We start from the raw sequence: 23,771 nt of genomic DNA, 5'->3' as shown, positions 1-23,771 counted from the left end.
CTGTAGTTACAGATTCCCAATCTTGTAGAAAATGGGTAAGCCGGCCCCCCACAGGACCAGCATGATCCAGAATGGCGGATCTAGGGCTGCTTTGCGGTGGTGGGAGGGGCTGAGGAGGAGGAAGAGGAGGAGGAGAGTTGACAGCCACGTGAGCGACCCCTGATTCTGTTTGGTATCCCGAGTTACTCAGTATGAGCGTCGATCCCCCAATACGACTGCCTCTTCGGGAGGATCTCCTGTCGCAGCACCAGGGGACGGTCCTCCACCCGAACCTTTCCAGCCTCCACCTCCTTGCGTGGAGATTGAGCGGCAACAGTTGATTCCATTTGACTTGCCTCCTGAAGTCTGTAATGTGAATCTGGCAGCCAGGCGCCCCTCTACTAAAACTGTCTATGCCTGCCGGTGAAAACAATTTGTGGCATGGTGTACAGCGAAAGCTGTAGATCCCTTTTCTGCCCCTCTTTCTGAGGTCCTATTGTTCCTTCTCTCTTTGGCCCAGAAGGGCTCTGCTCTGGGCACTATCAAGGGCTACCTTTCTGCTCTTTCAGCCTTTCTCAGGCTGCCTGATCAGCCATCTCTTTTCAAGTCCCCTGTTGTCAATATATTTCTCAAAGGTATTACTCACCTTTTCCCTCCTATTCCTTTTGTGATGCCTCAGTGGGACTTGAACCTGGTTCTCACATACTTAATGTGCGCTCCCTTTGAGCCTCTTCATAACTGTCCTTTGAGGTGACTAACTTAAAAAACTGTCTTCCTGGTGGCCATCACCTCCGCCAGGCATGTGAGTGAGCTTCAGGCTTTTTCATGTAAACCTCCTTTCCTGGCGATTCATCTGGACAAGGTTGTGCTTCGACCACATCCCTCCTTTCTACCGAAAGTAGTCACTGCCTTTCATCTCGGGCAAACTGTCACTTTGCCCACTTTCTTTCCGCCTCCTTCAAGAGAGGCTCCACCGTCTGTACCCAAAACGTGCGCTTTCATTCTATCTCAACCGCACACAGCAGTTCCGGGTGGATGACCAGCTCTTTGTTGGCTACATGAGTGCCAAGAAAGGTCGGGCTGTGCACAAGCGGACTATCTCTCGATGGGTTGTCTTGTGCATTAAAGCCTGTTACTCTCTAGCCAAAAGGAACCTCCGGTCGGGCTGCGCGCCCATTCTACCAGGGTGACAGCAGCTACTACAGCATTAGGACGCGGTGTCCCCCTGCAAGATATCTGTCAGGCAGCTACGGGGGCCTCGCTGCATACATTCACTAAGCACTATTGCCTTGACAGTCAAGTCCGGAGAGACGGCTTCTTTGGCCGGTCGGTTCTCCGTGACTTTCTGGTGTGATTTCATTTCACAGACCCTCCTCCGGGGTTGGTATTGCTTGGGTATGTATTCTAAGGTAAGGAATCTATCACTAACGTGTCTCTTTCAGATGCACAAGTTACTTACTTGTGTAACAATATATCTGTAAGAGACATTAGTTAGTGATAGATTCCATACCGCCCGCCCATCCTCCCCATTCTGCGAACTGTTCTCTAGGGTTCGGGTCATCCCTTCCAGGGCCTTAGTTCTATTGCACCAGTAGTCGGTCTCTGGCATAGCTCTGCGTTCCTGGCGCGGATAAGTAATGTACAGAACTGACGTCAGCGCGCGTGGGCGCGTCTAAGTAGCTCCGACGACGTCATCTCAGCGAGTACGACGCCTGCGACATACACGGAGCCGCACGGCGACACCTACTGACGCGCAAGGGTACTGCTGACGAAAACTTTCCGGATCCAGTCTGAGTCCTGGGGATATTCTAAGGTAAGGAATCTATCACTAACTAATGTCTCTTACAGATATATCGTACCACAAGTAAGTAACTTGTGCTTTATGAAGAACCATCTAAAGGATTATAGACTAAAATACGAGGACAAAAAAGAATCAGAAGATGGCTACCACGCACAGCGACCAACATGGCGCAGTTTGACGTCACACAGGGGATGTACCTGTGAGAAAGTGCCATCTTTCTTGCATGGTATGCCCCCACTTTTTGCTGAATTACTGAATGTACTTTGACTGAGTGTGCCCTGGACTCCTGCCAATCAGGTGCCCAGGGCCTATGTTCCTTCCCTAAAACCTAAAACCCAAATTGGCAAACCCTGGCCACATGTCAGCCCTTGGTAAATGGTACCCTAGGGACCCAGGGCCCTGTGACCAGGGAAGGCCTCTAAGGGCTGCAGCACTTATTGTGCCACCCTTAGAGGCCCTGTACCCTAATACACACACACTGCCCTGGCAGGCTGAGTGTTTGGGAACAAGACAAAACAAAGAGTCGACATGGCACACATCCCTGTGTGCCATGCCCACCACCTACACTGCCATGGCATACATCAGCCACCCCTCTAGCTGGGTGCCCTATGCCAGTGGTGTGGGCACAGGAGCATGAGCCCTGATCCCCTACAGTACCCAGGTCCATTCCTGGGCACTGTAAGTGCAGTGCTTCCATTTAAGAGTATATGGTGCTGGGAGCTTGTCAAACACTGACTCCGCAGCACCATAATGGCAACACTGAAGACTGAGAAGTTTGGTATCAAACTTCTCAGCACATTAAACCCGCACTGATGCCAGTGTGAGATTTAATGTACAAAGCACTGCAGAGGGCATCTTAGAGATGCCCCCTGAAGCCTAACCTACAATCCACATCTTGTCTGAGAGGCTGCCTAGGCTGCCACACAGCAGACATGTTGCTGGACCCCTGGATGGAGAGCCTCCCGCTCTCCTGGGCCTGCAACAATGCACATCCTGGGCGAAGTGCTAGGTCTCTTCCCCCAGGGTGGGCAGGGGGAAGCTTCAAAGGCATGCCGCCTTTGTGAGCTTCTCCAGGCCACTTGCTGTACTCAGCAACTGGCCCCCACAGGTTCTGACCCCCACTCTGGCGGGAAGACCGGAAAATCCAAGTAAGGACAGGGAATGTGCTAGCCCTGCCAACCCCTCCCCTCAGGTGGGGGAGGCGAGGTGAAGCACGTCTCCGGCCTCTCACCATCTTGAAGATGGGGAGCCCTACCCAATCAGGACTAGGCCACTGCCCCCCTCCCACAGGAGAGTGGCAGGATAGGGGGTGTACCCACCCCAGGACAGGGACCCAGTGGTCCCTGCCCTTTACCTACCTGCAACGCCCCTAAATTTAGTATTTAAGGGCACCCTGAACCTTCCTTCCTTAGATTCCAGATTCTAAACTAGCAAAGAAGAACAAGAAGAAAGAAGATCTGCCATGCAGCTGCTAAGAAGAGGAAGAAACCAACTGCTTTGGCACCAGCCCTACCGGCCTGTCGACCCTCGAACCTGCTCCTGCTAAATCCCGGCACCTCCTGCGGCCAGCAACCTCACAAACCCCGGAGGACCTGGCTGCCTTGTGACTCTGAGCACCTGGGACTCCCATGAGCAGTGGCTCTGCTCAAAGCAAGTTTCTAACCCCTGGCATCAGCCCGGAACCGCGAACCCTGCACACTCTGCACCCGCCAAGCCTGGCCTGTGCCGGAGTGGACAAAGACCCCGAGGACTTCCCCCCCGGCAACTGTGACCCCGAATCCGGCACCCAAGGACCCACCTCGACGCTCCTGACGACGCCTGCAGCCTCAGAACCAGGAACCCCCCCAACCGCGATCAACTGAGGGTAAGATTTCCCGACATCAAAAGGCACCCCTGCACCCGGCGCCCTGCGGCCCCCTGTGCCCGACTCCTGGGTACCTACCTATCCTCCAACTACCCAACTTACCTCTCGAAGTGGTGGTGGCACCTGAAGAATCTTCGTCCCCGAGTTTGCAGCCTTTATTCGTCCTTGAGCTTTCCTATTGAAATCCATTGAGCACCCGAAGACTCAAAAGCACCCTGCACCCAGCCGCCCAAGTGGCCCTGGCAGTGCAACTTCTACTCCTACCTACTCCCCATTTGCCCTGAGCAAGTGACCAGGAGCCCAGCTCCCACAGCCACGTGGCCTGCTAGTCAGCAGCCACCAACCAAGGCCCCCCTGCCTCCCATAGGATAACATTGGGCCTAACTCACTCTGCACCCGGCTGCCCCTGTGCCGCTGAGGGTGTAATAACTGTACCTACCTGACTCTGGGAGACCCCTGAGTCTATGCCCAGAACCTTAACTCTGCCAGTCGAGTACTTACCCAAAAGCCGATAACTCACTTTTCTTCCCTAGGGTAACATTGACTGGCTTCTTCTGAAATTTATTCTAAGTGTGGAGTTTCTTAACTTTAAAATATTCACCTAAAATCAACTGAGTAACGAAAGAACAAGTTACTTACCTTCGGTAACGCTTTTTCTGGTGGATACAGTATCTGCCTGTGGATTCCTCACCTTGTGAATATCCCCTGCGCCAGCAACGTTCGGAAACTTTTGTAGCAGTCCACGCCGATGGGGTCGAAGACGACGTCACAGAGACACGGCTCCGCTCGCGACTCCGCTGACGTCACCGGCTCCATAAGAAGACCTCGTCGGCGTGATGACGTCAGTTCCGCCCCTTTTTTCCGTGCCTTCGAGGCACACGGACGGACTGACAGCAACATATACACAGCATACACAGTACATAATATGCAGGGCAACACACACAGTGTGGAGAATAAGTAGAAAGGCAAAAGAAATAACACAATGCCTTTGACAGTAACAAATACATTTTAAAAAATCAATAACAGAATCGTAGGTATAGAAGGATGGACAACGGGGAGGCGGGTGGGTCAGTGAGGAATGCACAGGCAGAGACTGTATCCACCAGAAAAAGCGTTACTGAAGGTAAGTAACTTGTTCTTCTCATGTATACATCTGCCAGTGGATTCCTCACCTTGTGAATAGATTTCCACAGCAGTCCCACTCCCGGAGGATGGTGTCCACCCTTCTATACCAGAAAGTCCTGAAGGACGGAACGAGCAAAGTGTCCGTCCCTCCTCACCTCGGTGTCCAAGCAATAATGTTTTGCGAAGGTGTGAAGGGAGGCCCGAGTTGCCGCCCTACAAATGTCCTCCACAGGAACGCCCCTAGACAATGCAGAAGTGGAAGACTTTGCTCCAGTGGAATGAGCCCTTAAACCCTCTGGAGGTTCCTTACCAGCCAGGGAGTAGCATATCTTGATGCACAAGACAATCCATCTGGAAAGGGTGCGCTTGTGCACCGCTCGACCTTTCCTGCAGCCAACAAAGCCCACGAAGAGCTGGTCATCAACTCTGAAGTCCAGATAGAAGCTCACCGCCCTCTTAGGGTCCAAGCGGTGAAGTCTCTCCTCCTCCTTGGAAGGGTGAGGGTGAGGATAGAAGGAAGGAAGGGTAATGGACTGCCCCAGATGGAAGGGAGTTCCCTCCTTAGGCAGAAATGCAGCCCTGGTCCTGAGTACCATTCTTTCAGCATGAATGGTCAAGAACGGGGGTTTTGAACTTAGAGCTTGAAGCTCACTTACCCTCCTTGCCGAGGTAATCGCAATGAGAAAAACCGTCTTAAAAGACAACAATCTCAAGGGACACTTGTGTAAGGGCTCGAAGGGAGAACCCATAAGATAAGTCAAGACAAGGTTTAAGTCCCATTGAGGCACAATAAAGGGAGTAGGAGGAAACCTGTTTGTGAGGCCCTTAAGAAAACGAAGAACAATAGGTGATTTGAATAATGACGGCTGATCCGGCAACCAAAGGAAAGCCGACAAAGCCGATAAGTATCCTTTTACAGTAGCCACAGCAAAGCCTTACTGAGCAAGAGGGCAAACTGTAGAATGTTAGATAGACGAGCCTTCAAAGGATCAATTGACTTCTCTCCACACCAAAGTACAAATTTAGACCACCTATAGGAATATATAGATTTGGTGGAATGACGTCTGGCAGACAAAATTACATCTACCACATCAGGTGGGAGAGAAAAAAAAATCAGGTTGCCCCGTTCAATCTCCAGGCATGAAGGTGTAAGCTCTGGAGGTGGGGGTGTAGAACATGCCCCTCTGACTGCGAGAGGAGGTCTGCCCTCAGAGGGAGACGGAGCGGAGGGCACGAGGAAAGGTGGTGAAGATCTGTGTACCACACCCTTCTTGGCCAATCCGGGGCGATCAATATGACTTGGGCCAGGTCTTGGCGAATCTTCCTCAATACCCGAGGAATCAAGGGGGGAACAACCTTTACAACGCAACTTTTACAACGCACTACACTTACAACGCATTTTTTACAACGCACAATCCATTACAACGCATGACATTACAACGCATGACACTACAACGCATTTTTAAAAACTACCTTTACAACGCATTCCATTACAACGCATACTACCATTACAACGCATAATATAGTAATTTTTACCCCTATACTATCCAACACTTACCCTACTGTTGCACCCCCTGGAGTTAGAATAGTAATTTTTACCCCTATACTATCCAACACTTACCCTACTGTTGCACCCCCTGGAGTTAGAATAGTAATTTTTACCCCTATACTATCCAACACTTACCCTACTGTTGCACCCCCTGGAGTTAGAATAGTAATTTTTACCCCTATACTATCCAACACTTACCCTACTGTTGCACCCCCTGGAGTTAGAATAGTAATTTTTACCCCTATACTATCCAACACTTACTCTACTGTTGCACCCCCTGGAGTTAGAATAGTAATTTTTACCCCTATACTATCCAACACTTACCCTACTGTTGCACCCCCTGGAGTTAGAATAGTAATTTTTACCCCTATACTATCCAACACTTACCCTACTGTTGCACCCCCTGGAGTTAGAATAGTAATTTTTACCCCTATACTATCCAACACTTACCCTACTGTTGCACCCCCTGGAGTTAGAATAGTAATTTTTACCCCTATACTATCCAACACTTTCCCTACTGTTGCACCCCCTGGAGTTAGAATAGTAATTTTTACCCCTACACTATCCAACATTTACCCTACTGTTGCACCCCCTGGAGTTAGAATAGTAATTTTTAACCCTATACTATCCAACACTTACCCTACTGTTGCACCCCCTGGAGTTAGAATAGTAATTTTTACCCCTATACTATCTAATACTTACCTTAAATGCAATTTAATATTATGCGTTGTAATGGTATGCGTTGTAAAGGTAGTATGCGTTGTAATGGAAATGCGTTGTAAAGCTAGTTTTTAAAAATGCGTTGTAGTGTCCTGCGTTGTAATGTCATGCGGTGTAATGGATTGTGCGTTGTAAAAAATGTGTTTTAAGCGCATGCGTTGTAAAAGTGTGCGTTGTAACGACATACATCCGAATCAAGGGTATGGGAGGAAACGCGTAAAGGAGTCGAGAGCTCCAACTCAACTGAAACACATCCCCCAACGCTCCCTGCATCGGATACTGGAGACTGCAGAATGACGGGCAGTGAGCATTCTCGTGAGTGGCGAACAGGTCCACCCGAGGAGTTCCCCACATTCGAAAGACGTGACGAACCACCTCCGGATGGAGCCTCCACTCGTGGTCGGCGGAAAACTGCCGACAGACTATCCGCACGTATGTTTAGAACCCCGGCCAGATGATTTGCCATCAGACAAATCTGATGGTCCAGAGCCCAGGACCATAGACGCAGAGCCTCTCTGCAGAGACAAAGAGACCCCACTCCTCCCTGTTTGTGGACATACCACATCGCGGTAGTGTTGTCCGTCAGGACTTGAACAGACTGACCGCGAAGGGAAGGGAGGAAGGCCTTGAGTGCCAAACGAATCGCCAGCAATTCCAGAAAGTTGATGTGAAGCAACCTTTCCTCTGGAGACCAAAGACCCTTGATCTCCAGATCCCCCAGATGAGCACCCCACCCTAAAGTGGATGCATCCGTAATCACTGTGGCCACCGATGGAGGTAGATGAAAGGGCTTTCCTTGAGACAGATTGCCCTCCACGCTCCACCAAGACAGATCCGCCGCAGCTTCTCTGGAGATCCTCACAGACTCCCTGAGATCTCCCTTGTGCTGATACCACTGCCTGCGGAGGCACCACTGGAGAGCCCTCATGTGCCAGCGTGCATGGTTGATCAACAGAATGCAGGAAGCAAACAGACCGAGCAGGCGAAGGACTTTCAGAACTGGAACGACCGCTCCATTGTAAAACAAAGGAATCATCTCCTGTATGTCGAGAATCCTTTAAAGAGGAGGGAATGCTCGACACACAGTAGTGTCCAGTACCGCACCTATGAACAGGTTGCGCTGAGAGGGCACCAGGTGAGATTTGGGCACGTTTATCGAGAAACCCAATTTGTACAACAGCTGAGTTGTATCCTGCAGATGATGTAGCACACCTTCTCTGGCGACTCCGCTTTGATCAGCCAGTCGTCCAGATAGGGGAAAACGGAAATCCCCGACCTTCTGAGATGGGCTGCCACCACTGCCATCACCTTCGTGAAGACTCGGGGTGCAGCAGTAAGACCAAACGGAAGGACCGCAAACTGATAATATTGCGACCCTACCGTAAACCGGAGATACTTCCTGTGCGACTTCAGGATGGGGATGTGAAAATACGCATCCTGCAAGTCGATCGACACCATCCAGTCCTCCTGATTCAGCGCCTGAAGAACCTGCGCAAGGGTGAGCATCTTGAACTTCTCTTGCTTCAGATAAAGATTCAAGATCCTGAGGTCCAATATCGGACGCAATCTGCCGTCCTTTTTCGGAATCCGGAAATACCGGGAGTAGCATCCCTGACCCCTCTCCTGCTCTGGAACCACCTCTATTGCACCTTTCTGTAGTAACTTCAGGACTTCCTCCTGTAGGAGAAGACGGTGGTTCTCTGAGCAAGCCCCTTGACAAGGAGGGTAATTTGGAGGGAATTCCCGAAAGGGAAGGGCGTACCCATTTTCTACAAGATCCAGAACCCAGAGATCTGTAGTTACAGATTCCCAATCTTGTAGAAAATGGGTAAGCCGACCCCCCACAGGACCAGCATGATCCAGAATGGCGGATCTAGGGCTGCTTTGCGGTGGTGGGAGGGGCTGAGGAGGAGGAAGAGGAGGAGGAGAGTTGACAGCCACGTGAGCGACCCCTGATTCTACCTCTGTAACCTTTGGACAAAGAGCTTTGCTGCTGTTGCTGCTGCTGCTGCTGGGTCCGTCTGTAGGAACGAAAGGTTGCCCTTCCGAAGCCTCTGTATCTTTTAAAAGACCCCCTTGACTGGGATTGAAGGCCCAAAGACCTAGCGGTAGCCTTGCTCTCCTTAAAGCGTTCAAGAGCAGCACCTGCCTTCTTACCAAACAAACCAGATCCATCAAATGGCAGGTCCAACAAAGTCGACTGTACATCCGGGGAGAACTCAGAGGACTTCAGCCACGCACCTCTCCTGGTGGCAACAGAAGACCCCATGACTCTCGCTACTGAGTCTGCCGTGTCCAGCCCACTTTGTATCACTTGGCGTGCTGCCGCCTGGGCATCAGTCAAAACTTCATTGAAGCCGACTCTATCCTCAGAAAGCTTTGGTGCCAATTTCTTCGCCGAGTCCATGAGCGCATGGATATAGCGTCCCAACAGGCAAGTTGCATTCATCAACTTAAGGGCCATGCTGGCCGATGAAAAGACCTTCTTGGCCGACTGGTCTATCTTTTTAGCTTCTCTGTCCCCTAGAACCTGAGGGAAAGCACCCTTGGATTTACCCGAGCAAGCCGCCTGAACCACCAGGCACTCAGGCGATGGGTGCGACGTTAAAAACGCAGGATCCCCTGGAGCCGCCCTATACCTTCTTGCGACCGTCTTAGAGACTGCGGGAGCAGAAAAAGGCTTACGCCATACCTCCAATACAGGGTCAATAATGGCCTCAATAAAGGGCAACAAAGGCTCCGAAACTGTAGTGGGCGAATGCAGCACCTCAGTCAGAATATTTGATCTGAACTCCGTAGTTGGCAACTGAAGATCTAGCAGCTCTGCAGCCTTCCTGATGACCGCATGATACAGAGCCACATCTTTTGAGGGTTCATCTGAAGGTGGAGTGATTTCCCACTCAGGAGACAAATCCAGTCCACTAGCCTCCTTAAGCTCCTCAAACACCTCATCAGACTCAACCAGCGCTCCCTCTTCAGCTTCTTCCAAAAGGTACCTCCTTTCATCCACCACTCTCTGTGCTTCCCTTCTGGATCGAATCCGCACAAGCGGCGTCGGCGGCGCCGTGTGCGAATCAGACGGCGCCGGCACCGGCGTCGAACGTGGATCTGCAGGAGCAGCCGGTGTCGAACGAGGTCGAGCCGGCGCCGGTGTAGATGGAAGCGGCGTCGACGTCCTCGGTGCCGGTAGATGCCAAGACGGCGTCGCTGGACAAAACGGCATGAAAGGGGCCTGCGGATAGACTTGCGGCACCCCCAAATTAAACGCCATTGGACCCATCGGACCCGCAGGTGCACCAGTGGTGTACATGGCTCTAGCGATTACCCCGTACATAGCATTTAAATAATGTGAGGGGTCCCGACCTGGTCCAGGGAACGCAGGGTAATGGTCAGGCATCACCGGACTCGGGCCAACCTGCGCCGACGGTGGAATAAGCGGCGTCGCAGGCTCAACCGGGACTTGAAGATCCTCAACCGGGGCCGGAGCCGGAGATGAAACCGGAGCCGGAGATGGAACCGGCGTCGGGGATGGCATCGGAACCGGAGATGGAGCCGGCGAAGTCACTGGAGAAGAAGGACCAGGAGAATCCGGGACTGGTGAAGGAGACACGGATTCCTTTTGGCGTCGAGCCGGCGACTTCGACTTCGGAGCCGAACTCTTATCAGAGTGATGATGAGAAGAATGCCTCCTCTTCTTCTTATGCTTCTTGGTTCGCGAAGCATGCCCCGAAGTCGACTTCGACGCCGACCTCGATCGTGACCTCGATCTCGACTTCCTTCTTCCTCTCTTTTCCTTTTTCATCTTAGCGATGAAGAGCTTCGCCTCCCTTTCTTTTAGAGCTTTGGAGCTCATCTTGCGACAGCAAGGGCAACCATCCACATCGTGGTCGGATGAGAGACACCAAACCCAGTCGTCATGTGGATCTGTGATCGACATGTGTTTGCCACATTCCCGACAGGGCTTGAAACCCGACTTCTTCGTCGACATCTTCTTTGAAGAGAAACAGGGAAACCCAGAAGAAAAACAAAGTAACAGTAAAGCTATCAACAGCAATTCCCGAAATCCGTTGGCGTCGACGGCACGGAAAAAAGGGAACTGACGTCATCAAGCCGACGAGGTCTTCTTATGGAGCCGGTGACGTTAGCGGAGTCGCGAGCGGAGCCGTGTCTCTGTGACGTCGTCTTCTACCCCATCGGCGTGGACTGCTATAAAAGTTTCCGAATGTTTGCTGGCGCAGGGGATATTCACAAGGTGAGGAATCCACTGGCAGATGTATCCATCAGAAACGGAAATACTCACCTGCTATTAGGAGAGATCCCAGTGCTGGATCTTGGTGCCCAGCACTGACCCTGAAAAGTACTTACAACCATACTTACCTCTAACTCAATTTTCTCCCATAGGAAACCCTTGACTGTTTTTCTGTGAAATTTCTTCTAAGTGTCGATTTTTGCAAACTACAAATATTCTTTAAAAATCTTACCAACTGTGAAAACACAATTACTTACCTGTTTTAGATACATGCCCCAGTACTGAGCCTAGGAGCCCAGCACTGGATTACAAAAGTAACGAGAACATACTTTACCGGTAACTTGAATTTTCTCCCATAGGAAACCATTGACTGTTCTTCTATGAAATTTCTTATGTGTCGATTTTGCAAACTTATAAATATTCCTTAAAAATCGCCTGTGTAACTTAAACGCAGTCTCTCAACTGCTTACAGGTGGTACACTAGTGCTAGTAATCATAACCCCACTTACCAGCTAAGTGAATTTCCTTCCATAGGATGACATTGGTAATTTGATTAGCAAAAGTTTCTAAGTGTCAACTTTTAAAATAGCAAAATATTGCTTAAAAATCACAACAGTAACTAAAACGAATTTACTCACTTTTTTCCAAATACTGTCCCAGGACTGAATCTAGGATCCAGTCCTGGAGTTAGAAAACTAATCCTGAAAGTAATCAATTGCAAATAACTTAAAATTCACATTCAGCTCAATGTATTATTGTGTTTGAAATTGTTTTGCCTATTGCAACAAAACTGTAACTATTATCTGCAAAAGTCAATTGCCTATTGCAAAGTATTTACTAAAGCATCTCATTCTGAGAAAGTATATTTTGATACCTATTGTTGGTTCTAAAATAAAACCATATATTTTGTAATATAAACCATTGGCCTAGAGATCAGTTCTTGAGTTTGTGAGACCATTTGCTGACTGTGTACAACAAATGCCTTACACTGTCCTCTGATACTGCCTTACTGCTCGACCAAGCTACCACTTTAGAGAGTAAGGTTATATCTAACTTTAACCTCTGCCAAACCTCTGGGGACTGTGGACTCTGTACACCCTGTACCTATTTGGGAACAGTATATACAGAGCCACTTTCTCACAGTACCTGGCACCAAATGGTAATCGACGATGCCCAAAACAGAGGGGAAAAAAACCAAAGACTATTCCGGACCCAACCACTAGATGGCGGAATGATGCACATCGCACAAAGCATGTGAATCCAGAAAGTTCTTCAGGCTGCAAAACTACTCCTACTGGTAAGTAACCATTTCATTATCCTTTTTACTAGTCACCTTTTATATATATATCCTTTTGGTCAGTTAAATTAGGTTAGTTAGCTTTAATACTTTAGAAAAGTAATATGTTCATGTCTTTTACCCTCATTGTGTACCTGTTCTGAACTATCTGATTGACGCTTGGCAGAAACAAAACTAACTTTCTTGTTGTAGGATGTCTGTGCAGATAATGTTCTTCTTCCTCTAGGAAACTTTCATAGGTAATTTTTTCATTCTTGCCCTAGGACACTTGTGTAGCATTACAAGCGCTGTCAGAGTATGCTATACTTTCATATTTTGGAGGAGTGAATCTTACAGTCTCTTTAGCGTCAACTAATCTGGATTATCAGGAGACATTTGAGCTAAACAAGCACAATAAAAAGATTCTCCAGTCTGCTGTGGTAAGTTTCCTCTGTACAGCCTATTGTACACATGACAGATAACATTCTTTAAAGATGATTAAGTATTGTTATTATGAACATTTATGTATAAGTCGCTCAATATAATTGAATTGTCTCTAAGTGCCCAACAGAAACTCATGTATATATTTGCAGAAATCATGCTAAGGTCCTTATTACACAGGACTGCCGTACTTGCGGTGGCGGTCTGACCACTGCCAAACTGCGTGTCTGCCTGCAGTATTACGATTGGGCGGTTGGACCGCCACAGGACCTCAGCGTCCCCTGGGGATCCAGGATCCTGCAGCGGTCGTGCAACTGTCAGGAGCAGAAATATGCTGATGGTGCTCTTGAGGCACCGCCAAGCATATCCTGAGTTACCCTCTCACCGCTCCTGGGGGTGCATGAAGGGGGCACATGATGTGCCCCCTGGAATTGAACCCTTGTTCCTACACAGTTTGGCATGATTGCCACACCATTGAGGAACATGCTGCAGGCGCTGACACGGCAGCGGGCTGCTTGTTAGGCTCTCCTATGAGAGACTGCCTGTTAGACTCTCGTATGGGACTGCCACAGCCAGGGCCGATCAGGATTAAACTCCAAATCAGGGAGGCGGGCGCACCAAAGCTTTGGGGATCCTCCAGCAGATGTCGCGGTGGCAGCGCCGCTGGAGGAACGCCAAAGTCGTAATAAGGCCCTAAGTCTAATTTACAATGATTCCGGACATTGGTTATGACTATTCGGCATTGGTTACAAATGTATGTATTGAGAGTGTTTATATAACGCACTACAGTTATCGATTAGCAGTAGACAGAGCCCCATGAAATACATATTCAGCCCATACTGCAAAAAGCACAACACTACAGTACATGGTATCAGAGAGTTTGACAGAAAAAGTAGAACATGTAATGTAAAATGTAAGAACAGAGAAATGCCTGACTGTTAGTAAATGTTTGAAGGTGGCTGATTGAAGCTGCAGCCTGATGACCTATTTCTGATGTTTACCAGACAGAAAGTTCACTTTAAACTTGCGTACCAGAAATGTATCAAATCGTGATGCTCACTGTAGGCAAGGAAATGGTCCGATTGATGTGACAATCAAAAACAGCTTTTGTGAGAAAAGGATGAGTTACTTTTTAATAAGGCTTTGCTCCCCTCTCTGCAGATTTAACAGCTACTAAATGAGCAAACTTCCACGAAAGGTGCTCTAAATCTGCCTAGTGAATCGGCTCAAAGGAAGGACCCATCAATTTAGAGAGCACTGCATTCAATTCCCAAGTAAGAGAAGGCCTATTATCTGGAGGAAACATTGCCATGAAACCCTCCAGGAAATCCTTAATTACTGGAATTTTGAAAAAGATACCTGAAAATGACACTTATGGTAAGCAGTGATAGCAGTCAAATAAACTCTAATAGATAATGACTTTAAATCGGATTTTCCAAATTAAGAAGATAAGATAGTACCCACCTTATTCTCTGGACTTTCTGCTTGCAAATGCACCATAAGCACAACTTCATACACTTCAGTGCATGTGAAGACCTCAAGGAAGGACACTTCGCCACTCTCAGACAGACCATGCAGTCATCAGGTACATTCCAAGTGTCTCTACTACAAGACCTCAAGAGCTAGTCCATCAAGCTCAGTGCGGAAGACTGGGATAAAAACGAGTTACTTGCCTGTAACTTCAGTTATGCAGTATTGGTATCTTTCATAGATTCACATGCTTGAATCATTCCCCGTCGTTGAAGTGGGAGTCCACGGTACCATAGTGAAGCAGTATGTAGTTGTATAATTGGCTATAATGGCAATAAAAGATTAGCTTAGTAGCGTATCTATGTACTGTTTTAAAAAAGAACCAAACTTGAAATATAACCAATCAGGCGACAGCACCCTCTAGAACCTTCCGAACAGAGAATGTTTTCTTTGAGTGTTTGGTACCAAATTACTCACAATAAACTGACACTAATGCCAGTGTGAGATTTATTGTAACATGTACTCAGAGGGCACCTTTGAGGTGCCCCCTGAAAACCTACCGACCCTGGTATGGGCACTGACTGGCATTAGGCAGCCTGCCACAAATGACATGTTTCTGGACCCCTGTGTGGACAGCCTCTGCTCTCTGGGACAAAAAACAACACACATCCTGGACAGAGGTGTCACACCTCCTCCCCCAGGATGTGCCGCCTTTGTAATGTGGCCCCCAGCCTCTGCTACTAGCAGCAGACAGCAGCCCCCGGTTTACACCTCCAATTCGGGCAGGAAAAACGGTGGGAAAACTCATATAGGCTTGGAGGTGTCCCCTCATTTGCCAGCTCCACCCCTCAGGTGGAGGAGGCAGTTAGGCACACTTTTTAGTCCCCTCCATCTTGAAGATGAGGGGACTCCTCCAATCAGGGCTAGGTCTTTGCCCACAGGAGGGTGGCATAATAGAGGGTATAGTCACCCCAAGTAAGATGCCCATTGGCCCTACCTACTGTTCCCCTAAAACGCCCCCTACATTTAGTATTTGGGTGGCTTCCCTGACCTAGAACTCAGATTTCTGCAACCTACAAAGAAGTACGAAGAAGACGCTGTGCAGCGAAACCTGAAGAAGACTACTAACTCAGGCTCAGCCCTACCAGCCTGTCTCCAGCTTTAAAGAGTCTGCAAAGAAGACAAAGCCTGTCCTGTGGCCAGCGATTTCCAGAACCCTAAGGAAGACTGCCTGCTCTTCAACAAAGACCAGATCAGCTGGAACTGCGACTCCTGCTGCACCCGACGCATGCGGCTCGGATCTGAGTGGCTCACCTGTCCAGTGACGTCTCCCCAGGAGTCCTGACCTGAAGTGCAGTATATGTTGACCTCTCCTGGACCACTCAAAGATGCCTGCAGCCTTAATCCAGTGGCTCCCCTTGACCGCGACCGGCTCTGGTAAGAAGACTCTGACGTGGAAAGGCACCCCTGCGGCCAAAGCCCCTGCCCCTTGGTGAGCTGAATCGGCGGTGCCCCTATGACCCACTACATCTCTACTTACCTCTGCTGTCATTGGTCTCCCTCCTGCAGCCTATTTGTCGAAAGCAGAATCCTCATTGAGAAGCTTTGGGAGCCCGATGCTGAATTTGCACCCTGCACCCGACTGCCCCTGTGCCGCTGGTGGTATATGTTTGGTGCTACTTTGTGCCCCTGTGCTTGACCCGACCCCCACAGCTTGGCCCCTACAACCGATTTACTTACCTGCAAGCAGTGTGGCTTTGAGCACCCCCAGTCTCCACTGAAACGCATTCGGCCGAACTCCAATTTTGACCTCTGCACCCACCCCTGTGCCGCTGGTGGTCCAGTTTTGGTACTCACCTGCCCCTTGCTGATTTTTGGTCCCGAAGACTGGAACTGTGGGACAAGTTAACTGCCTTCGGTGACGCCTTATCTGGTAGAGACATGATCTAGCTGCAGATTCCTTACCTATTAACTTCCCAGGTGTCAGACTGGATCTGGAAGATTTTTCTTGAGCAGTACCCAAACGAACTGATTGGTTGGGTCGGCGACGTAGTTGTGACGTCTGCATCGTCAATATAGGCGCCACCTCAGCACGCTGACATCAGTACTTTTCACAACTTTCCACACCAGTGGCGCTGAACCATGAAGTTGGATGACAGTGGTGTGTTTAGACAACTAGGGCCCTGAAGGGAAACAGCTCTGACATTAAGAACTGATCCGCAGTGCCGTGTGGGGAGGATGGGTGGGTGGGTAAGGAATCTGCAGCTAGATCATGTCTTTACCAGATAAGGCTATACCGAATGTAAGTAACTTGTCCATCTGACAGAGATATCTAGCCACAGATTCCTTACCTGTGAACAGATACCCAAGCAATGCAATCCCCGGAGGAAGGACTGCGAACAAGTTTACCCCAGAAAGTCCTGTAGGACAGAACAGCCAAAGAGGCACTCCCTACGGACCCGATTGTCCAGGCAATAATGCTTAGCAAACATGTGCAGGGATGCCCATGTAGCCACCTGGCAGATGTCAAAAACCTTGACACTACGCTAGAGAGCCGTGGTGGCTGCCTTAGCCCTTGTAGAAAGATTCCTGAGGCCTACAGGAGGCTGTTTCTTTGCCAGAGCATAACATATCTTAATGCAGAGGATAACCCATCAGGAGATGGTCCTCTACTGTACAGCACGCCCCTTGTTTGCTCCAACGTACCCCACAAAAAGTTGGTCTTCCACCCGAAACTCTTTAGTGAGGTCAAGGTAGAGCGATAACGCTCTTTTTGGGTCCAGATGATGGAGACATTCTCCGTTAGAAGGATGCAGAGGAGCGTAGAAGGTGGGCAAGGTGACAGATTTACCTAGGTGGAAAGGTGTCACTACTGCAGGCAAAAAAGAAGCCCTAGTGCAGAGCACTACCTTGTCTGGGAAGACGCTCAGATAAGGAGGCAGATCAGGGAGTGCCTGCAACTCACTCACCCTCCTGGCAGAAGTTATTGCCTCTAAAAAGGCTGTTTTGATGGCGAGCAGCCGGAGAGGGGAATTGTGCAGTGGCTTGAATGGTGCATACATGAGATAAGTGAGGACCAATTTAAGGTCCCACTGGGGCATGATGAAAGGTGAAGGAGGAAACAAATGCGTAAGCCCCTTCAGAAATCTATGTACAATAGGGGAGTTGAAAGGTGACAGCTGGTCTGGCAACCGTAGAAAAGCAGACATGGCCAACAGATAACCCTTCAGAGTGCCCTGAGCAGATCCCTGCTGGGTAAGAGACAGGATGAAAAGGAGAATGTCAGAAAGGAAGGCAGACAAAGAGTCAATAGAACGTTCTGTACAATATTTGCATTTTTTTTACATCTGCAGGCAAATATCAACTTAGTAGAGGGACGCCTGGTTGCCAGATCAACATTGCCTTCTTTGGGAGGAAGGTCGTATGCTGTTAACTGTCGCCGCTCAATCTCCACGCAAGGAGGCGGAGAGTTGACAGGTTCGGGTGGAGGACCCTCAACTTCTGCTGTAACAGAATAACCACCTAAAGGGGCAGCCTGATAGGAGGATAGATGCACATGTGCAGATGCTTGGGATACCAAACTCTACATGCCCATTCCGGAGCCATAAGAATGAGTTTTGCCCGTTCTCTCATCTTCTTGAGCACTCTGGACAGGAGTGGTATGAACGTAAAGGTGTAAAGGAGGCCTGAGCTCCACTCAAGAAAAAAAGCGTCGCCGAGCAAGAGTCGCCTTGGAATCTTCAATGTGCAAAACTGCTGACATCGCACATTCTCGACGGAGGCAAACAGATCTAACCAAACCTTGCGCCTCCTCTGGATGGAGACGCCATTCGTGATCCGATAGGCCTGACAGCTGAGTTTGTCCACCCTGGCGTTCAGGGAACCGACCAGGTGTTGAGCCACCAGGGATATGCCCCGTTGTGTCAGCCAAGTCCAGAGACGCAGGGCCTCCTGCCCTCACCCCGCCTTGCTTGTGGCACCACCACATGGCAGTGGTGTTGTCCGTGAACACCTGAACCAGCCTTCCCTTGAGCGATGGTAATAAGGCTTCAGTGCAAATCGGATCACCAACAGATTAATGTGGAGCCTGGCTTCAGCTGGAGACCAGAGTCCTCTGATCTCCACCTCCCTCAGATGGCCGCCCCAACCCAGGAGTGATGCATCTGTCACCACTGTGAGATTTGGGTGGGGAAGAGAAAGGGGTCTGTCCGTAATCCATTCGCAGTTTGGTAGCCACCCCTGCAGGTCTTGCACAGTTCCCTCCGAGACTGGACCAGGTCGGTGAGATTTCCCCAATGCTGCGCCCTTTGGAACTTGAGGTTCCACTGCAGAGCCTGCATGTGCCATCTAGCATGATTCACTAGCAAAATGCAGGAGGCCATGAGGCCCAGCAGCCTCAGAGTCATTCTCACTGAAATCCAGGATAGAAGCAGAAACATCAGCATCATAGCCTAAATATCCTGGACTCGCTGTTTGGGAGGTTAGGCCTGAAACTGCACCGTGTCCAGAATAGCTCAGATGAAAGGGAGCATCTGGGAAGGAGTCAGGTGTGACTTCGGCACGTTGATAGTGAATCTCAGCGAATGCAAGAGGTTCGCCGTAGTCTGGAGGTGGAAGACGACCGAGTGGGGCAAGCCTGCCTTAATAGCCAGTCGTCGAGATAGGGGAGGATAAGAATGCCTTATCTCTGCAGATGAGCTGCGACCACCACAATCTAATTAGTGAACACACGAGGCACTGATGAGGCCGAAGGGGAGCATGGTAAACTGAAAGTGCTCATGGCCCACCGTAAACCGCAGGTAGTGACGAAGGGCATGCAGTACGGGAATATGGAAGTAAATGTCCTGTAAGTCCAGCCCTACCATCCAGTCTGCTGGGTCCAGGACAGACAGAACCTGAGCAAGAGTGAGCATCTTGAACTTTTTTTGAGAAAGTAGTTGAGGGCTCTGAGTTTTAGAACAGGATGAAGGCCTCTGTCCTTTTTGGAAAGTAGAAAGTAGCAGGAAGAGAAACCACAGACTACATCTGGCACCGGAACCCTCTCTATGGCTCCCTTGGCCAAGAGAGTCGTGACTACCTCTCGCAGTAAAGCAATGTGATCCTCCGTCAGCCAATCATATGTAGGAGGCATGGATGGAGGGGTAGTCTCGAAGGGGAGGGAGTAGCCCGTACTACCTGTAGAACCCACCTGTTGGAGGTGATATCCCATCAGTGGTGGAGGTGATGGCATATCCTGCCACCAAGTGGACGCCCATGATGTGGGAGGATGGGACTAGCACGGCTTGTTGGTTGAGAAGGAAGGGGGGTTTGTGGCCTAACCTGACTTCTGGCTGCCCGACCCACGGGGTTGGGGCGAGCTGCGCAGAGGCTGCAAAATTTACGAGGTCCTCTGGCTAGGATAAGGCTGATGCAGCTGGAAGGCCCTTCTGTAGCAACGAAAGGCTCACGCAGGCTGGGAGGACATAGAGAAGCCCAAGGACTTGGCCGTAGCCCGCGACTCCCGGAAGCCCTCTAACGCCACATCCTCCCTATCTCTGAAAAGACAAGAGCCATCAAAGGGCATGTCCATTAGATTGACTTGGATATCCGTAGAGAAACAAGATGTTTTCAACCAGGTGTGGTGCCTTATGGCAACCGTCAAGGAAATCGCTCTGCCCAGCGAGTAGGTTGTGTCAAGGCCACACGTATAGTAAACTTTGCTGCATCTCTCCCGTCTGCAACAGCTTGGGAGAGGACAGCCCGGGCCTCCCCCGGGACTTGTGGCAGCACTTGCACAACCGTCTCATACAAGGAATGGGAGCAACGGGCCAAGAGGCATGCAGTGTTTACTGACCACAATGCTAGGCTAGTGGAAGAAATAAATTTAGTTCCAAAGCTATCCTGCCTTTTGGATTCCCTATCCAGCGGTGCGGAAGAGAACACGCCATGGGAAATAGAGCTTTGGACCACCAAGCTCTCAGGGGTTGGGTGAGAGATGATGAAAACTGGGTCGCCAGATGCAGGGCGTTGGTGCAGTGCTGGGTGTGGACCAGATCCCCAGAAGAACATCAGTCAAGGCCTCATTAAATGGCAGCAAGGGTTCCGTAGTGGAGAAGCCAGGCTGCTGGACTTCTGTCAAGACATTGGTCTTGACTGCCACAGTAGGAAGCTGCAGGTCCAGGACCTCATCAGCCTGACGCACCACCATGACGAAGGAAGCTCCCTCATCCGTAGCCAGGTTAGGAGGGGAAAGCATGCCAGGCTCTGGAGAGATATCCAAGCCATTGACATCACCCAGTTCCTCATACCAGTCTATTCTGTATAAGGTGGGACTTCTAAGGGGTTCTGCACCCACTCCCAATCTTTCTCCAGTCCTAGCCCTTCCGAATAAGGCTGAGGATACGACAGAGAGCCCAAAGGTTCTGTTAGCGCTGGTCTCTGCATCGGTGGACGCCTGACCGGCTCTGTAGCGCCGCCAATGGGTGCTGGGAGTCTTGGCGTTGAACGCAGCATCAAGGAAGGTGGAGGAGGTTCGATGGGCGGTGGTCCGGATCCAGGAACTGATCTATGATGAGCCATGGCCGGAGCCGCCAGTACGGAACCCAATGGGACTCTTTCTGCTGACCCTGCGGGACCCAAATGCATGCCGGCAGGGTCAGGCCTTCCAAAAATGGCACACATGGCAACATAAAACTCTTTTAATTGGGAGGGAGTCGCTCCAGGTCCCGGAAAGGGAGGGAAACGCAGAGCCAAACCCGGCACACGTTCCGCAGAACATGGCCTCGAACGTCGAGACTTCTCCGTCGTGTCGGTTGACCAGCTGGGTGAAGTCGAAGCATGATTCGACTTCTTGTGGTGCTTCTTACCAGACCTCTTCGAGGACTTTGAATGGTAGGACAAAGACTTGGAGCCCCCGGAACATTGCTCGGACCTTCCTCTCAATGGAGACTGGGACTAGGAACGGGAATAAGACCTCCGAGGAAACCTCCGAGGTGCCTGATGCCGGGCCTTAAGCAGCTTTAGGGATCACTCCTTCAAAGCTTTAGGAGCAATGGCCCGGCAGTCGGAGCACGACTTCAGGTCGTGATCACGCTCAAGGCACCAAAGGCACATGAGGTGGGGATCTGTTACCGACATGGCGAGGTGACATGCACTGCACGGTTTGAATCCCGAAGCCTTTTTAGACATGAGGATTCCTACACACTAAAAAAGGTCAGATAAAAAGTAAAGAAAAACTCTGTCAAAAATGACAGGGGGTAGCTCTCTTCAACAGATCTGCGCTGGCTGGCGCGGAAAAAAAAGAACGTGTGGTGGCGCCTATATTGAAGACGAGGACCTCACAAACGAAGCATATTTTTCTAAAATTGGTGTGGATCTCCTTTTTGAGTCATGCGTCCATTATTGGTCAATGTTATGCAATAAATGTCTTACACTCCTCTGTGTCAGGTTAAAAGCTGTTTGTCAACGCTACCACTAATAGGGCACATTGGGTTTTACATTGAGCCCTGTACACTTTTGGGGAACCCCTGAACTCTGTGCATGGTATAACCACCAAGTGGCATACCATATACAGAGCCAGCTTCCTACACTATGCATGTCCTGATGAAGGCACCAAGGGTTACAATGTAAGTTCGTCAACATGGCACTTTTCTTCAGGGAAGAATGTAACTAGAACCACCCACAGGGTCTAACAGCACCTTCAATGACAGGAAGGAACATCCGTTGATGTTGATGAGCAGTAAGTTTCCTTCTCTTGAGAAGATGCCATGGATCCCCTTGTGCTTCAAAGCGGTCAGACAACCACAGCTGTCTGTTACAGGTCATCACAGCTGGTTGTGTGCAGGGATGCTGCAAAGTCCTTCACCTGGTGAGCTGAAGCCCAACTCCTTCCACCAGACTGGCAAATTAATTTCCACATGCAAATCAATCAGAGAAACATGTTCTCAAATACAGACCCTATTCCCGGGTCTGGCTGGGGGAAAGGCAATTCAACCTAATTCCACTACTGAATTTCAGCATACTCACCCACTCAGGTTCCTGGCCCTTCTCAGAAGACAAGTGAAACCCTGAACAACCTACTGGCCGATGAAGGCAGTCTTTTCTCACTCCCTGATGGACAAGCTGATCTAATCAGGGGCCTGTTACTTTTGAAACCTGTGTGTCCTTCAGTCCTAGGGATATATTTTCTTCAAAACTGATGAGATGACAGTAGATCTGCAATTGGTGAGAGATGGCCAGCACAAGCTAGCAGAGACTGTAACACACACCGAAGACAAGCTGCAGGATCCCCACCTTTTAACAACAGACATGTAACAGCAGATAACACACCTCACTGACAGAGTGCGCTTTTTGGAGGGAAGGGTGGAGGATGTAGAGGGTAGGTCTAGCTGTAGTAACATTTGTATAGTGGGCATGCTAAAGGGCATTGTGGGCCAAGATTCATCTGCCTTTGTTGTACCAACATTGTTGCTGGGACAGGCTTTTCAATGTACTAATCAACTGAAAGAGCACATTGAATACCAGTGTGTAGGAAGCTTACTCTTTTTATGATATATCATAATGGGATATATTGTGTAAAGAGCCCAGGGGTTCCCTTAAGAGAAGACAGGGGCTTGCTAAGGCAATCCCAAAGTGCGCTGTTAGGGGGCAGTGTGATCAAGCAGCCTTAGGCTTAACACAGAGGAGTGCAAGACATCTGAAAATACACACAATGGTCAATAAATGGGACACAGGACTCAAAAAAGAGATCCACACCAATTTATAAAAATAGCAAGTATCTTTATATATGTTTAAGAATCAGAAGAAAATCGTTCAGGTAAGTACGTTTTTAATAACGTCGACAGTGCAGTTTCTGAGTTCAGCAATGTTAACCTATGGGAGGAAAATCATATGTGATTTATCGGCTCTTGTCAGCAACTTATGGGGCCCTTCTCCAGGAGTTAAGGTGAGTGGTGGGCAAGGTCCAAGGCAGCACCAGCAGAACACCACCAGCGGCACTAGGGCGGCAGGGTGCAGAGGTGCAAAGCAACGTCAGGTGCCCATTGTTATCCAATTGAGAACGGTCGCGGTAAAAATAGGCTGCATGAGGGGACTGTGTGACCAGACTGGTGAAACCAACGGATGGCTTTGGTTCCTGCGATATTGGGGGATGTGGGGACACCTTTGGTCCTCTTCTCCTCGGGACAGGGCACCTGCGTGCAGAAGGTCTTTGACATGTCGGGCTTCTTCATCCGGCAACACTCGCGGTTGAGGGGGCGTGCCAACAGAGGCTACAGGTGATGTCGGGGAGTTCACAAGGAGTCACTGAGGGCTTGGGGA

The 23,771-nt window shown here is 49.8% G+C and overlaps 1 protein-coding gene across 2 annotated transcripts in view; it reads left to right on the top strand.

The window, feature by feature from the left end:
• The window catches only part of CPAMD8 (C3 and PZP like alpha-2-macroglobulin domain containing 8), a 1,045,838-nt gene that overhangs the window by 575,828 nt on the left and 446,239 nt on the right, over window positions 1-23,771 (top strand). For both annotated transcript variants that reach the window (XM_085640012.1, XM_085640011.1), the window contains exon 33: window positions 12,848-13,003. In XM_085640012.1, coding sequence (XP_085496138.1) covers window positions 12,848-13,003 — 156 coding nt within the window. The remainder of the gene's footprint in view (window positions 1-12,847; window positions 13,004-23,771) is intronic.

This window comes from Triturus cristatus, chromosome 12, assembly GCF_964204655.1.
Source record: "Triturus cristatus chromosome 12, aTriCri1.1, whole genome shotgun sequence".
NCBI classification, from domain to species: Eukaryota; Metazoa; Chordata; class Amphibia; order Caudata; family Salamandridae; genus Triturus; species Triturus cristatus.
The sequence above is the reverse complement of the archived record's forward strand: the minus strand, read 5'-3'. Positions and strand labels throughout refer to the sequence as shown.